The sequence below is a fragment of the Dromiciops gliroides genome, chromosome 3 (assembly GCF_019393635.1).
Source record: "Dromiciops gliroides isolate mDroGli1 chromosome 3, mDroGli1.pri, whole genome shotgun sequence".
Taxonomy (NCBI): domain Eukaryota; kingdom Metazoa; phylum Chordata; class Mammalia; order Microbiotheria; family Microbiotheriidae; genus Dromiciops; species Dromiciops gliroides.
The window spans coordinates 596,684,360-596,700,557 of record NC_057863.1 but is presented as its reverse complement, the minus strand read 5'-3'; the positions used below and the strand labels follow the sequence as shown (position 1 = coordinate 596,700,557).

The following is a 16,198-nucleotide window of genomic DNA, read 5'->3' as shown; positions in this document are numbered from 1 at the left end:
TTTCTCCTGCCAAAGTTCTGCATGTTCTGTTCATTAAAAAATGATAATGGGGAGTGGTGTTATATTTTCCTAAACATCCTGATAACAAAGTATAAAACTCCATTGGATGGAACTTCCATCCAATGGAACATAGGACACAGTTGTCTGATTGGCTTGGACACTTGTTAAATGAAGCTAACTCACGAATTCAGGGAACTTCCAAAGATTGGCTGAAAAAATCAGGCATGCCCCTTGTGACTAGATTAAAAATAAGTGGGCCCCACTCTAAAGCAGCCACCTAAAAAGAAGAACCTTGAGTTCCAATGTTTGCTCTTTACCTTATCCTTTAAGCCTCTTGGATAGTCAGTAAAGGGAGAGATGATTTTGTTCTTCTCCTCCCCCCACCATTAGCAATGCTATCTTTTTTTTTTTTTTTTTTTTGGTGAGGCAATTGGGGTTAAGTGACTTGCCTAGGGTCACACAGCTAGTAAGTGTCAAGTGTCTGAGGCCAGATTTGAACTCAGGTCCTCCTGACTCCAGGGCCGGTGGTCTATCCACTGTGCCACCTAGCTGCCCCAGCAATGCTATCTTGCAGCGGAAGCACTTCAAAAGAGAAGGTTCTCTGGGGCAGCTAGGTGGCGCAGTGGATAAAGCACGGGCCCTGGATTCAGGAGGGCCTGAGTTCAAATCGGGCCTCAGATACTTGATACTTACTAGCTGGGTGACCTTGGGCAAGTCATTTAACCCTCATTGCTACACACGCACGTGTGGGCGCACACCCACTCGGGTTCGCGAGCACGCACGCGCGCGCACACACACACACACACACACACAGAAGGTTCTCGTGCCCCCAACCTCAACCCCTTGCAGAGTCCAATAAGGTTGAGAGAAGTTGGCAAGAGGAGAAAAAATCCAGTACCTGGGGGTGAGTTCTATCTTGAGAGAAGGCAGGCCCAGAGATCTTGCTGCTCCTAGGGCAAGGGTTCATAACCTGAGACCTATAAACATGGATTTTTAAATATAGATATATATTTTATAACTGTTTCAATATAATTGATCTCCTTTGTGATTCTATGTATTTTAATTTATGTATTTAAAAAGATTCTTCCCGAGAATGGATTCATAAGCTTCACCAGATTTCACCAAAGACACAAAAATTTGTAAGAATTCCTGTATCCTAAGGTATAGTTTCCAGTTATTTCCAAAAGTACATAGCAGTAGCACAAGCCAGAATTGAAGGGGAGCCATTAGCTGAAGATGGTGAAGACTAACTTCCTTTTTTTTGTCCAGGGCAATGAGGGTTAAATGATTTTCCCAGGGTTACACAGCTAGGAAGTGTCAAGTGTCTGAGGCCAGATTTGAACTCAGGTCCTCCTGAATCCAGGGCTGGTGCTTTATCCACTGAGCCACCTAGCTGCCCCCAAAGACTAACTTCCATAGCAGAGTAGAGACCGAAACCAAAGTCTGCAAGATCAGGGTAAGGACATCATTAGCAGCCCTGCAACATCAGAGGCATGAATCTTTCCTCCTTAAACATGTCTTGGCCACAGGTGCCTAAATACTCATTACCTTTATATGTATGCCTTTTCCCTGCTTATGTTGTGTGTATCTGTGGGAGAGTATATACCAGGTTTATGGGGCGGGGAAGGAGGAGATATAATATTGCTCATCCATACTGTCCTATTTCATTAAATGCCTTGAGCTAATGTTGCACTCTGGATGACTATTAAAGAGAAATATATTTGTGAGGGCTCACAAGATCTGATTTTTAGGAGTTCAGGTGTACAGAGTACTCAAGATGCAGTGAACTGGGACAAGTTAGAAAAACAGAGTAGGTTACAGTTTTCATGCTTTGGTTTTCCCACTTCTACTCTGGGAAGAGAAAGGAAAGAAAGAAAGAAAGAAAGAAAGAAAGAAAGAAAGAAAGAAAGAAAGAAAGAAAGAAAGAAAGAAAGAAAGAAAGAAAGAAAGAAAGAAAGAAAGAAAGAAAGAAAGAAAGAAAGAAAGAAAGAAAGAAAGAAAGAAAGAAAGAAAGAAAGAAAGAAAGAAAGAAAGAAAGAAGAAAGAAAGAAAAAAAAGAAAGAAAGAGAAAGAAAAGAAAAAAGAAAGGAAGGAAGGAAGGAAGGAAAGAAGGAAAAGAAAGAAGGAGGGAGGAACAAAAGAGATAAGGGAGGAAAGAAAGGAAGAGAGGGGGAAAGAAAGGGGGAGAGAAAGGAAGGAAGAATAAAAGAAAGAAAGGAGGAAGAAAAGAAGGGAGGGAGGAAGCCTAAAATGGAAATCAAATCTGGAGCAGCATGGCTCCATCCTAAACTGGCTAAGGTTGAGGAGTAGATTAAGTCCATCCTCACTGAAGACTTTCCTTTGAACTCCAGCACTTCAGATCTGAGAGCCACCCACACATTACAGAGAAAACACAGGATTGGAAGTTAGAAGACTTGGCTTCTAAAGCGCTGGTAAAATGATGTAGAAAGACAACTAGACTTCGGGTCAAGACACTAAGGCTGGTGTTTCAGCTCTGCCACTGATTCACTATGTGATCATAGACCAGTTACTTCACTTTCCTGAACCTTGGTTTCTTTATCAATAAAATGGGGATAATAATGCCAGCATTGTTCAACACAGTTTATTTATTTATTTATTTTTTTTTTTAGTGAGGCAATTGGGGGTCAAGTGACTTGCCCAGGGTCACACAGCTAATAAGTGTTAAGTGTCTGAGGCCGGATTTGAACTCAGGTACTCCTGACTCCAGGGCCGGTGCTCTATCCACTGCGCCACCTAGCTGCCCCCAACACAGTTTTTTTTTTTCCTTTCTTTTTTTTTTTTTTTTCAGTGAGGCAATTGGGGTTAAGTGACTTGCCCAGGGTCACACAGCTAGTAAATATTAAGTGTCTGAGGCCGGATTTGAACTCAGGTCCTCCTGAATCCAGGGCCGGCGCTCTATCCACTGTGCCACCTAGCTGCCCCTCCCAACACAGTTTTAATGAAGAAAAGGCTTTGTAGTACTTATTGTGTTCTATAGAAATAGAAATGTCACTAGTATATCAGGCAGCTAGATGGAGCAGTGGATAAAGTGATGGATTTGGAGTCAGGAAGATCTACTAATTGCGTGACCCTGAGCCAGTCACTTAACCACTTCCAGCCTCAGTTTCTTCATCTTTAATATGGGCATAATAATAGCACCCACCTTACAGGGTTGTTGTATTAAAACAAATAGCACAAGTAAAGTGCTTTGCAGACCTTAAACCCTGCATAAATGCATGTTGAGTAGTCATATTCATGTTGCTGGTAAGAGAAAAGGATTGGGCTGGATGATCTCTAAGGGCCCCCCAACTTTGAAATTTCTTTGACTCCTGTGGCACTGCATATGACAATAGTTCTGAGAGCCCAGTAGGTGGCAGCTGAGCTCTGTGCCTCCCCAGAGCAGGACTGGAAGCAGTTCCACCCTGATCCCCTCCCTAGGCCAGAACAGGAGGCCGAGAGGCAAAGGCATTGACCTCTTGCTGACCCTGTTTGCCCAGTTCTTCAGGTTGAGGCCCAGAACTGATTCAGCTGTCCCAGTGTCCTGCCCTCCCCCTTCCAGACTTCCCCTTCTTGTGAGCCCCTCTTCAGGGCGCCTGCTGGTGGAGGGTACAGCGGGTGGGGCTGAGAAGTGGAAGGGGGTGTCAGAGGATGAGACAACAGCTGCAGGACTAGAGAGAGACTGAGGAGGAAGATGATCAGACTGAGCTTAGATCCTGGAGTTTAGAGCCTGGAACCCAGAGCCCAGCTCCAGACTCCGAGAACAGAAGACCAGACTAGACTTCCCGCCAGGAAAAAGGTGTGTGGTGGAGGCATGGGGGTGGGCCTGGGTGAACTTCTCATTGTAGGTTCCTACTATCCCCTATTACTCTCCTCCTTCCCTTCTCTTTCCCCCCCCCATCCCTTCCCCCCCCCCAAGGCTCTGACCCAAAACAAAACCACTGTCTCTCCCTCAGTGAGCTCCCCTCTATCCTCCCAGCCCTGCTCCTTCCTAAATATTCACCCTAGCTCCTGACCCATCCCCCTCCACTTTCTGATAATGACATGCATAGCCCCCTTCCACTGGGGAGGGGGTGGAGACAGACAATGCTGTGCTCTGACCTGGCTCCTATTCCAAGCTCTCTCCTGGATTTGGGATGTGACCTTGGGGTATAATGATAATATTACTGTAATTAATGTCAATGTTAATAACTCCTATTTCCAAGGCACTCCAAAATTTTCAAAGTGCTTTTTTTTCCCCAACCAGCCACTGAAGCCAGGAGTATAAATACTCTCACTCCCCACCTTTCAGATAAGGAAACTGCCCCTTCTTGTCTCAGGCTCTTAGGTCAGATGGCCTATAAGTCTAAGGTATTAAGACCCTGGAAAATCAGAAAGTTTTCTTAACCCAAAGAAATGAGTAGCTGTTAATGGTGAAATACCAAGTAATGTGATATAGGGGAGGGGGTGGGGAAGAATCATCCCTTTTAGATCAAACCATCCTCATCCATGAGTTGCTTTGTCCTCTAGGGATTTGGGAAGAGCTGCCCTCTTCTCCAGAGGGGATCCCAGGCATCCTTAGCCCCCAGGGCCTCCCCAGCCTGGAGGTTCAAACAAAATCCAAAGGAGGTGGTGGGAGTAAGTAGGAAAACTCCCTGCTGTTTTCAGCATATGTGGAGATAGCCATTGAGAAAGAAATGGATGACCCTAAAAAACAGAGGCCCTTGGAGGACTTGGGGGAATCTTATCCCTTGTTTTAGCTAGATGTGGCATGTCTGTGCAAGGTAAGCCAGGAGCTTACCTTGGCTCCAACTTTCACAGGGAGAAGGGAAAAGAAGAAGCATTTATTAAGTGCCTAATGTATGCCAGGCACTGAACTAAGCCCTTTGCAAATATCTCATTTGATCCTCACAACAACCCTGGGAGGTGGGTGCTATTAGCATCCTCATTTTACTGTTAAGGAAAATGAGCCTGAGAATTGCACAGTGTCTGAGGTAGGATTTGAACTCCAAGCACTTCATCTGCTCTGCCACCTAGCTTCTTTAAGGTAAACTTGTTCAAGGTTCAGAGGATTTAGATTTGGAAAGGGCTTTCAACATTATCTAGTCCAACCTCCTCATTTTAAAGAGGGGAAAACTGAGAAGGGAAACAACTTACCTAAAGTCTCTCTGGTAGTTAAATAACAGAGCTAGAAGTTTAACCCAGGCCCTAATTTCAAGTTTCATTTTTTCCCCACTGCATCATAGCACCTTCCTGGAGGACTGTAGCCCCTTAGCATAAGGTGCCCCAGGACACTGTCTTCCCTCTCAGCACCACCTCCATATGCCTCTCTCTGACCATACTCAGAGGCCAAGCATCAGTCATGGGGGTAGAGGGAGAGCAGGAGATTCACCGTTGTTTGTGGACTCTGGGTTTTGCCTGCATTTGGCTGGGGTGAGAGGTATGTTCAAAGGAGTCAAGGGGGCTCTGGGGTCTCCTAAGCTCAGATGTCACCCCCCCTCTCATGGCACCCTTCTCTCCCTCTCACCCTGAAAAAAAAGCATAGATAGGATAAAGGAGAGGGCAAGGTCATTGCTCCAAGGGCACTTTGAATTTTGTGGGTAAGGAGCTGAGGAGGAAGGAGAGGGGAACAGAGAGGCCGAAGGTTTTGAGGAAGACTGGGAAGGGTCAGGTGGCGGAGGGATTGAGGAGAGGGAGGGAGGGGAATGAGAGGTTCAAGGACTGAGTAGACTGAGTGAAGGGGCGAATTAAAGGGGTTGAGAAGCTGAATGAGGTGGAAGGGACCGAAGGGACTAGAGGGGCTGAGGTCCTAAAAAGACTGGGCGGGGGGGGGGCGCTGAAGGGCTGAAGAACTGAAGATACTGAAGGAGCTCAGGAGACTGAGTCTTAGACTCGGGTCTTAGGCTGAGGCACTGAGGTGACTAAGGTGCTGAGGAGCACTGAAGGCCTGAAGGTGGGACTCGGGGACTGACCGCGGAACTGAGGTTATGAGGGAGATGACGGGAAATGAGGGGCTCCAGGAGAGGTCAAAGCTAGAGGCTCTACCGTGTGTCTCCGAAGGAGAGTCTTGGTTAAATGGGCTGGGGAGGAAAGCAGGGGCTGCAGGAGCGGAGGGAGGCGACGGGCGGGGCCGGGGGCGGGGTGCACAGTCCTCTTCCACCCCCTCCCGGCTCCGGCCCCGCCGGGACAGCCACCGAGCCTTTGGCTTCCTCTGCCAGCTCCTCAGGCAGCTGCCGTGCCCGTCCAGGCTCGCGCAGGTAACCGCGGAGCCGGGTCACCGAGGGAGAGCCGGACTGAGCAGGGGGGGACCCTCGCCGTCCCGGCCCGGCCCCTACCCCGTGTCTCTCTCCTTCCAGCGGGGGCGCCCGCCCCTCCCGTCCCTGGAGCCGAAGCTAGAGCCCGAGCCCAAGCCGTCAGCGCGGCGGAACGAGCAGCGCCAGCCCAGTGGGGCTAGTGGGGCCGCAGCCGCTGTCCGCGGTTCTGAAATGAAGGCGGCGGCGCGCCATCGGCCCTGAGCCCCAGAGCAGGCGGCGGGGAGGTCGGAGGGAGGAGCCGCCATGCGGGCGGCCCGGCCGGCGGACGCCTCCCTGCTCTGCATCCCCGCCACGCTTCTGCTCTGCCTCAGCTCCGCCAGCCTGTGCTTGGTGGAGGCGGGTAAGGGGCCCGTAGGGTCGGGACCGGGGGTGGGAGGGCTGCGGCAGCGATAGGGTTAAGTCTCGGGAGGATTTTACTGAGGGGAAGAACCAGGCTTTGCCCTTGGGGTGAGAAGCCGGGGAATCAGAAGAGGGAGAGCAGACGGGTAGGGGATTCTCCCTGCAGACTGTCCCTCAGTCCCCCCCTCCATTTTATCCATTTCCCAACCCGCTGTCCCCCACCCCTAACTCCCCGTCTTCCCATACGCTCACTTCCAGGTCTCTGTCCCCAGGCCCAACCTTTCCCTTCCCAATCTGCCCCTCAATACACTTAACAGCTGCTCCTCACCTCTCCAACCCCTCATATCCCAGGCCCTGTCGGTTTCCTTTCCTGCCTTTCTGCCCCTAACTCCAGATCTGTTGATGTTTCAGCACCGCCCTCCAAATCTTTCCGTCCACCGATCACCATCCTACATTCCCGCTGAGCCCCCCTTGTTTGGACAGGGATATTTGTTTCCAGGCTGTCCAAGGCCATCTCTCTAGCCCTAAAGGGAACAAATGAAGTGGTGGGAGAGAGCACAAGACCAGTCTTTAGTGTCCCGTGGTGTGCCCCTTCTCCCCACCCCAACCCGTCCCCCACTCAGCCCTAAGGTATAAACTCAATCTACATTCCCTACCCTCCCCCCACTTGCAAAGTATTCACACAGAGCACAACACAACACAGACACACGCCTTCAAGTGAATTCTTCGGGACTGAGAGCCTGGAACAGGGCAAGGGGTTGAGGATGTGTGTGTTAGGCAGAGATGCTCGAGGTGAGTTGGTACCTGTAGTCTGGAAAGAAGAAATATTTCACCCAGTGATTATATCAAGGAAGATGTCACACACATGCAAGACTGTCTGTCCCCCTGCTTTGATGATTCTTTCCCATCTGTCTCTCTCTCCCTGCCTCCATCTCTCCCTCTCTGTCTCCTTCTGACTCTATGATTCAGTTTTTCTGACTTTCAACCTCTGTACCACTGTTTCCCCAGCTCTTTGCCTCCATTTATCTACTCATATTCTCAGTATCTGTTTTTTCTGTTTCTCCATTTCTGTTTCTGGTTCTTTGTCTTCACATTTCTTAGTCTGTCTTAATCTTCTGTCTCTTCATCCTTAATGTCTCCATTCCTTCTATCTGGGAGGAGGTTGGGGCAGCATGAGCACTCCCCAGGCTTGGATTCCTCTAATCATTATGCCCTAACTCCACCAAACCTCCCTTCCCATTACCTTCACCCTCTAACATTTAACCCACAATAAATGATGAATTGTTTTTTTGTTTTTGTTTTTAAATGGTGAATTGTAAGGGAGTATTCCTGGGAGGAAAAGAGAGGACAAAAGAGTATAGGGGATATGTCTTCTCAACTATACTCACCCCTTACCAATCTCTTGCCCCCACCTTTGCCTTCTTCCTTACCTTTACATCCTATTCTTTCCCCCACTTAACCTTTACCTCTCCTTTCTCTCCATTTTCCTTAATCTTCCCTGATATTCTCTTTTTTTGTTGTTTTGTTTGTTTGTTTGTTTGTTTTTTTGGCAGGGCAATGAGGGTTAAGTGACTTGCCCAGGGTCACACAGCTAGTAAGTGTCAAGTGTCTGAGGCTGGATTTGAACTCAGGTCCTCCTGAATCCAGGGCCGGTGCTTTATCCACTGTGCCACCTAGCTGCCCCCCTGATATTCTCTTTCTCTCTCTCTCCCCATCTTTATTCCTGCTTCTCTCCTCTCAGAAGGACCTTACTGACCTCTCTCAAGTGCTCTCCTGCCCTCTGTCTAGACCTTAACAGTGACGCATCCAATTCTTTACTTATTCTATGCCCTATTCAGGATCAAGTCTTAGGGATAGGCCCCAATCAGGAACCTTCCAATATCCAGGTTCAACTCTATTCCTGCTATTCCTCCCCATGCCCTCCCTTAGCTCTCAATATGTCAAATTTGGGAAGTAAGAATCTACTGGTGACAGACCTAAAGATTCTTCCTAGTGTCTGTGTTCCCCCAGAATTAATAAGCTTTTCTCTCCCCATTCTTCTGGACCATTACCCTGAGCACAGCTTTATGGGGTTGTGGAACTGAGCCTGTTGCTAAAGGTCATTGTCTCAGGGAAGGTTGTCCCCAGCTCTAATGTATAATTGTCTTCTCTACTTCCCAGAAAACTTTGCCCTCTTGTCCATCCGGAAGTCCCAGGGGTGGAAGGTAGGACTTAGCTCCTCCTGGGTCCTACTATCTTCCTATCCCATGGTTGGGTCAAGGTCAGGGAATTTAGTCTCCATCCAAACCTAGATAAAATCCAGCAGTTATGAACCAGGTTCAGATCTATTTTCTCCATTGGTAGACTCTGGTTCTCACCCATGACTAATTCAGAGCAGGAAATTTGGAAAGCATGGGACCCCTGATCCTCTTCTTTATGTAGAGTTAGAAACAGAGCGGAGGATGGCCCTTCAGATGGGTTGAGTTGGTTGTGGTTTTCATCAGAACTAAACTGAAGGGCAGCTAGGTGGTACAGTGGATAGAGCACCGGCCCTGGATTCAGGAGGACCTGAGTTCAAATCCGGCCTCAGACACTTGACACTTACTAGCTGTGTGACCCTGGGCAAGTCACTTAACCCCAATTGCCTCACCAAAAAGAAGAAGAAGAAGAACTAAACTGAAACTACCACCACAAATAGCTCTACTCTTCCCCAGCCAAGCAGGGAGCTAGGACCTGGATCTTCTCAGCCCTGTATCCACCTCAGACTTATATGTTGTTGACATCTCTGTTCTTCAGTTTCTTTCTCTGCATGTGTACATGATTCTTGGTCCATCATTGGGTGAGAAATCGAAAACAAGTCAATAAGCTCCCCAGAGAGATGTCCTGAAGGAAGTTAGGGAGAGCATCTTTGCCTCCATTAGTTCTGATTTCAGCTACCATTCAGCTGGACCCAGGAAGGCAGAGGAGGGCCCAGAGAGCTAGGAGCTGGGGAGTGGCGTGGTTTCTCCTTCTGCCCACACCTGCTCATCAGGTGACTTGGGCCAAAGAGTCTGTTTTGGTTTCAAATTCTGCCTCCCCCTGTCTGCAGACAGCCCCTCTGCCCCAGTCAATGTCACCGTCAAACAACTGACGGCCAACTCAGCTATGGTGAGCTGGGACGTGCTTGACGACGAGGTGGTCATTGGTTTTGCAATTTCCCAGCAGGTAATATCAAACCCGGGGTAAGGTGAGATAAGGGAGAGGTGGGGAAGAAGTGGAGAAAGGGGAAATGTATGCATGGGGCTGCAGGACCTGGCTTCCTTCAGTCATGAAGACTGGGCCTGCAGGTGGCTTGTTGTGGGGAGGGAAGTATGCATGGTAGGAATTGGACCAGATATGTGTGAGTGGTGGGGGGTGCTGTTGGGATAAGGTAGGGGGTTGGAGACAAAGAGAGTTCAGGGAAAAGGAAATGGGGTTGCATGGAGAGAGGCTGTAGGAGATGGAAGAAATAGACAAACTGGAGGCAGTGGAATACTGGTGGCAATGTCAAAAATGAGGAAGAAATGGAAAGCAGTATGAATAGGGGACTGCATGGAGTGGGGGATAGGGTGGACAAGGGGCCAGGGGCAGTGTGGGTCAGCATGGACAGGTCTAGAGGGGCCGGAGGAAGTAGGGGCAGCATGCACAGGCTGGAGGGATTGAAGGCAACATAAAGTGGGAGTGAGGAGACAGAGAGGAGAGGGGCCAGAGGAAATAGTGTCATTATCTAGAGGGGTTCTGGTCTTTGCTGTTACTTACAGAAGAAGGATGTGCGGATGCTGCGGTTTATCCAGGAGGTGAACACCTCCACCCGTTCTTGTGCCCTCTGGGATCTGGAGGAGGACACAGAGTACATCGTTCACGTGCAAGCCATCTCCATCCAGGGCCAGAGCCCTGCCAGTGAGCCTGTCACCTTCAAGACCCCTCGAGAGGCAGAGAAGCTGGCCTCCAAAAACAAAGGCAGGAGCCCAAGGACAGGGTTAGGGAAAGGGAAGCTGAGGGAGGGGGATATAGGACCGAGTAGCTTGCTCAGGTCCAAGATTTGTGCTCTTCAGCCTTGAACTCTCTTAAAGGCCCCCTCTAGTCAGTCAGTGGGGACAGAGGTGGGTTTGAGAAACTTGCAGGTAGGGCTCTAGTTCTGTTACAATGTGAGGTGTGAGGTGGGGCAGGAAAGAATAAGCATTTGCATATCACCTACTATATGCCAGGCACAGTGCTAAGTGCTTTACAAATACCATCTCATTTGATCCTCACAAGTCCTGGGAGGTAGATGCTGCTGATATTATGTCCATTCTACAGTTGAGGAAACTGAGGCTGAGAGAAATGAAGTGATTAGCCCAGGGTCACATGGCTAGTAAATTTTTGAGGCTGGATTTGAACCTGTCTTTTGGACTCCAGGCCCAGGGCTGGTACTTCTGGAATAACAGACTGGAGGCCAGTCATTCTTCCTCCTATGAAGAATAAGAAGACCGTCAGGTCTAATGCTGAGTTGTCTGGAAAAGAGCACTGAGCTTACAGACATGAGAAGGCTGAGTCTGAATTCAGGTTTTTCCATTTCCGGTTTGACTTTGGGCAAGGAGTGTCCCCTCTGCTCTCTGAGGTTCGTTTCCTCCCCATATGTAAAACAGAGAGCCGGGCTCTCCAGGGACTTTGTGAAAGAGGGCTCTCAAGCTGCCAGTGTGGTCTCCCTGTGAAGCAGGGCCTTTTGTCAGGGGATTTGCCCCCCACAGACAGGAGGGCGTCTTGTTGACATGTGGGGGTGGCTGCTGGGTCTCAGTGTCCCTCCCTCTCCCCTACAGATGAGGTGACCATGAAGGAGATGGGGATGAAGAGCCAGCAGCTTAGGACAGGCGAGGTGCTCATCATCGTGGTGGTCCTATTCATGTGGGCAGGTGAGCCTTCTGGTCCCAGGGAGGGGAAGAAGGGGGAAACAAAAGGAACCCAGAGGGCTGGACCCCCTCTGTCTTCCCTTTGGCTATGTCAGAATCACTCAGGATTGAGCTCCTCAGCTTCTTCTTTTCCTCAGTGGCTCTGAGGTCAAAATGAAGTTCAATCCTTTTATGACATTTGACCTGAGCAAGAACTGCAAGAGGCATTTCAATGCCCCTTCCCACATATGGGGGAAAATTACATCTTCTCTTTCGAAGGAGCTGAGACAGGAATGTCCGCTCCATGCCCATTCGAAAAGATGATGAAGTCCATGTAGTTTGAGGACACCACAAAGGACAGCAGATTGGCAAGGTAGTCCGGGTTTACAGAAAGAAGTATGTGATCTACATTGAGTGTGTGCAGCGGGAGAAGGCTAATGTCACAACTGTCCATGTGGGCATTCATCCCAGCAAGGTGGTTATCACAAGGCTATAAACTGGACAAAGATTGCAAAAAGATCCTTGAACAGAAAGCCAAACCTCACCAAGTAGGAAAGGAAAAGGGCAAATACAAGGAAGAAACAATTGAGAAAATGCAAGAGTTAAAATGACATGGCTGTTGGGGCAGCTAGGTGGTGCAGTGGATAGAGCACCTGCCCTGGAGTCAGGAGGACCTGAGTTCAAATCTGGCCCCAGACACTTAACACTTACTAGCTGTGTGACCCTGGGCAAGTCACTTAACCCCAATTGCCTCACCAAAAAACAAAACCAAAAAAAATGACATGGCAGTAATTAAATTGCTAGAATGGACCAAAAAAAAATCACTCAGGATCACTCTCCTGTCTTCCCACTTAACCTCTTGCTCTAAGGCCTCACTGCTTTGGGCAGGAAGGAGCCTGAAATTAGGGATATGACCTCTCAGTCAGGAGACCTGAGCTCAAAAACTGGCACTTAGATTTACTGACTAGTTAGATGACCTGAGGCATGTCACTTCACTTTTCTCTGCCTCAGTCTCTTCTTCCAATGAGGATAAGAACACTTGTTTAGGAGAGTTATCATCAATTCCCTTCCATTCAATTAAATTCATTGAGCATTTATTCATATGTTGGGTGCTGGGGATACAAGATAAACAAGAAACAGTCAAGGGGCAGTTAGGTAGTGCAGTGGATAAAGCACTGGCCCTGGATTCAGGAGGATCTGAGTTCAAATTCGACCTCAGACACTTGACACTTACTAGCTGTGTGACCCTGGGAAAGTCACTTAACCCTCACTGCCCCGCAAAACAAACAAACAAAAACAAACAAACAAACAAAAAAAACCAGTCTCTGCTAGAAAGGAATTTGTATTCATAAGGAAAGAGTTAATATACCAGAAATTATAGAAGGTGAGTTCTTGGTGATGCTAGTGGTGAGCTCTGAAAGAGGGCACCAGAATGCTGCATGAAGTTCTTCCCAGGACACCCCTGGGGGACCTGGGTCCCTGACCCTTTGTCCTGTATTTTCTCTGGGGCGAAAGCTGTGGGTCTTTGGCTGCTACTACATCCAGGCTAGGAGATCCACACTTGGAGGGGCCTCGGCCCTATTGCCTCCAACTTTCTCTCCCTTTTGGCCTCAGGTTTCTCCTCCTACCCCCAAAACTAGAGCACTCTCTCCAGAGGCCCCCATGCAAGTGAGCCAAGACTCTGCTCAAGCAGACAGTCTCTTAATTGGTGGGTGATGGTGGGGAAGAGGAAGAAACAGCAGCAAGAATACCCTCCCTCCCTCAGCCCCACCCCCATATCGTGTCCCGTGGGCTGAGGGCTGAGACCCTTGCTCTGGCCTTTCACTGCTCTAACCTCAGCTCTTGCCTCCCTAGGTGTCATTGCTCTTTTCTGTCGCCAGTATGACATCATCAAGGACAATGAGCCCAACAACAAGGAGAAAGCCAAGAGCGCCTCAGAGAATAGCACCCCAGAGCACCAGGGTGGGGGTCTCCTTCGAAGCAAGGTGAGGGTACACTTGGGCCCCAAGGGCCCTAAAGGTGGGGTAAAGGTGGGCCTTGGCCAGCCCCATTCACCTCCTTGGCGATGTCACCAGGGTCAGCTCAGGGCCTTGGCACTGCTACAGCTGGACAGAGACCAGCTTGGCTGCAGTCCATGTCCCAGGGGAATCTCCAAATTAATTTTGGATCCTCTCTTTTCCTGGGGTGCCAAAGGCCAGTGCCATTGAAGAGAGGGGGGAGGAAGAGGAGGAGGAGGAGGAGGAGAAGGAAGAGGAGGGAATTCTTGATTGGATGAGGTAACAATTTAGGAAAGCTGCCTGACTCAATGGCCTTGGGCAAGTCACTTACCATGTTTGGGCTTTTGTTTCTTTCTCTATAAAACAGATCTGAAAACCTCTTACCTACTCAAAGGGCTTTGAGCACCTGGGAAGAACAGAACTAGAGAATCGTTGTTCTGACAATGGTCATTCAGATCCTGGTCCTCTCCATCTCCTCCTCTCTCTACACTATCAGCCTTCTCACCTCCCTACCCCCAGACTTGGGTTTCCTCTTCTCAATCCCTGCTCTTAGCTGTTATCTTTCCACTGTGCTTTCCCTTAAGAGCAACTCCTCTTACACACACACACACACACACACACACACACTCTCTCTCTCACTCTCACATTCTCTCTCTCTCTTCAAACCTCCCCACCAGTTCCAAAAACACTTTCAATGGATGTAGTTGTCGTGGGTATGCTGAGAAGAAGGGGTCCCCGAGCTGCAAGATGCCAAGGATCAATGGGAAGGATTGTAGTGAGGAGTGATGTTCATGCTGTCCCTGGGCACCCAAGAAGTTGGGTGAGGCTTCAGGCCAAACAAGTGGCTGGGGAAACAGGAGACTCCAGCATGTTCACTCCCTGGAGGGGCTGACTGGTTCCTACCTTTCCAGTCCCATAGGCCCAGGCTTCAACAAGGGCAGCCTGTTCCCACCACCCCCATAGATACTCCACCTCTGACTTCTCACCAGCTCCAAGCCTACTGACTAGGCCTTGGCAATTCCTTCCATCTCTCTCTCCCCACCTTCCAAATCTAAGCTCTTTATGAGCATCACTGAAGCATAACTGGCTTTCTGCAGGGAGACACTCACCCTTTCTCTTCCCTTTTCCTTTTCCTTCTACGTCCCTGTACCCCATTCCAAAAAGCCCTAGGAGCAAGGATAGGAAGGGCTGTTCCACAGTTTGGGAAAGCATTCTGTTGACTGTTTCTCCACTCCTGCCTTCCACCTCCTTGTCCTATACTGGAAAAGGCAACTGAACTTAAAATGAAATTCCAAATCCTGATTAAAAAAAAAAAAAACCAAGGGGGCAGCTAGGTGGTGCAGTGGATAGAGCACCGGCCCTGGATTCAGGAGGACCTGAGTTCAAATATGGCCTCAGACACTTATCACTACTAGTTGTGTGACCCTGGGCAAGTCACTTAACCCCAACTGCCCTGCAAAAAAAAAAAAAAAAAACCCAAGCCCAGAACCCAGCCTGATCACCAGCTCTTAGCATCTCCTATATGGAACCAGTGAGCCTCTATCATGGTACGCATACAAGCCATTCTTGTTTTCACCTTCTCCTCTCTCCCAGACCACTTTCCCCTTTTGGAAAATGCACAATGTTTTCAGTCTTTCTGCATCCATGCCCGCTAGACTGAAAGCACCTAGGACCTAGCCAAGCCATGTTCTTCAAATAACTTGACAGGGAAGGGGTAGGGCTTACAAACAGGCAGTGATTTGGCTGCTACCCTACTTCTTCCCATCCAGCCATTAGCAACTCGGGTTGGTTTGAGTGTGATGCACAATTTCCAAGATGACATATGACACTCTTAGACTCTGTTCCAGTGAGTCTGGGATGCCCCCATGGGACCTGGTCCATCTCTCATTACTCATTCTCCTATCTGTCTTCTTATGTCCTGCATCAACTTGGCTCCTTGTGTCTAGTATGAGATGATGAGAGGGAGGTCAGAATCATGTTCAGAAAACTTTAAGCAGTGAAGGGAAAGGGGAACCTGACCCTATCTCTGATAGAGTTTTATCAATGATGGATCTGGCAAGTGCCACCATTATCTGTTCACATCTTACACCTGGGTGGTCATGAGAGATTTCTGACACTGAGCTGATCCTGCTGGAGGAGGATTGGCAGAACTGATCAATTCACCAGCTGCTTGAGCACCAAGATGGGCAGAGCAGAGCAGGCCTGGCCACTTCCTCTCTTCTGGGCATTTCTTTAATTCACCATCTCATCCAGGACTCTATGAAAGCCAATGGATCCCCTCTATGCTGCTTTGGGTCCTTAGACAGTTAGTCTAGGAAAGATCTCCCTACTGCCTCTTCTGAGTGAAGATGCTTAAGAAGAGACTGGTAATAGAGGGAGAAGAATTAGAAGTTAGTATAAAAAAACCTGATCTTCCCGAATCATGAAAGATCATGACATGAAGAAAGACTGGTCCCCGCGCCTTCACCAGAGTATGAGTATGGGACCCTGAGATCCAGGAAAGAACACCAGCACCCAGGCCATAGCACCTATAGCTGCTGCACACAGTGATAGTCCCATCCTACCATCCCCACCCCCACCCCCACCCCCAGGCTCCCACTAGCCAAGGTCAGCCACCACTTCATTTCCCCATTCTCTTTCAAATGGGTAACGAGGAGAGGTGAGAATGGAGTGAAAGGCTGAGCCTCTCCATGTCAAGGGCTTCCCC

General features: G+C 49.0%; 1 protein-coding gene and 1 pseudogene across 6 annotated transcripts; both read left to right on the top strand.

The window, feature by feature from the left end:
* Positions 1-3,446: 3,446 nt before the first annotated feature.
* On the top strand, positions 3,447-15,019 carry FNDC5 (fibronectin type III domain containing 5). 6 transcript variants are annotated; one of them, XM_043991742.1, is made up of 7 exons: positions 3,447-3,796; positions 6,333-6,630; positions 9,697-9,812; positions 10,388-10,586; positions 11,426-11,518; positions 13,349-13,479; positions 13,859-15,019. In XM_043991742.1, the coding sequence occupies exons 2-7, from the start codon at positions 6,534-6,536 to the stop codon at positions 13,862-13,864; spliced, it is 642 nt and encodes a 213-aa protein (XP_043847677.1). In that variant the 5' UTR covers positions 3,447-3,796; positions 6,333-6,533; the 3' UTR covers positions 13,865-15,019. The 6 variants fall into 6 exon arrangements, with proteins under 6 accessions (XP_043847677.1, XP_043847676.1, XP_043847680.1 ...); XM_043991741.1 differs by lacking the exon at positions 3,447-3,796 and adding an exon at positions 5,789-5,929; XM_043991740.1 differs by lacking the exon at positions 3,447-3,796 and adding an exon at positions 6,076-6,233.
* LOC122746210 lies at positions 11,588-12,105 on the top strand (annotated as a pseudogene).
* Positions 15,020-16,198: the final 1,179 nt, after the last annotated feature.

Excerpts from the sequence above, each read along its gene's own strand:
- FNDC5 (XM_043991742.1), top strand. The coding sequence starts at position 6,534 with ATGCGGGCGGCCCGGCCGGCGGACGCCTCCCTGCTCTGCATCCCCGCC. Across the intron at positions 10,587-11,425 it reads GCTGGCCTCCAAAAACAAAG|ATGAGGTGACCATGAAGGAG; the intron begins GCAGGAGCCCAA and ends TCTCCCCTACAG. Across the intron at positions 11,519-13,348 it reads GGTCCTATTCATGTGGGCAG|GTGTCATTGCTCTTTTCTGT; the intron begins GTGAGCCTTCTG and ends TTGCCTCCCTAG.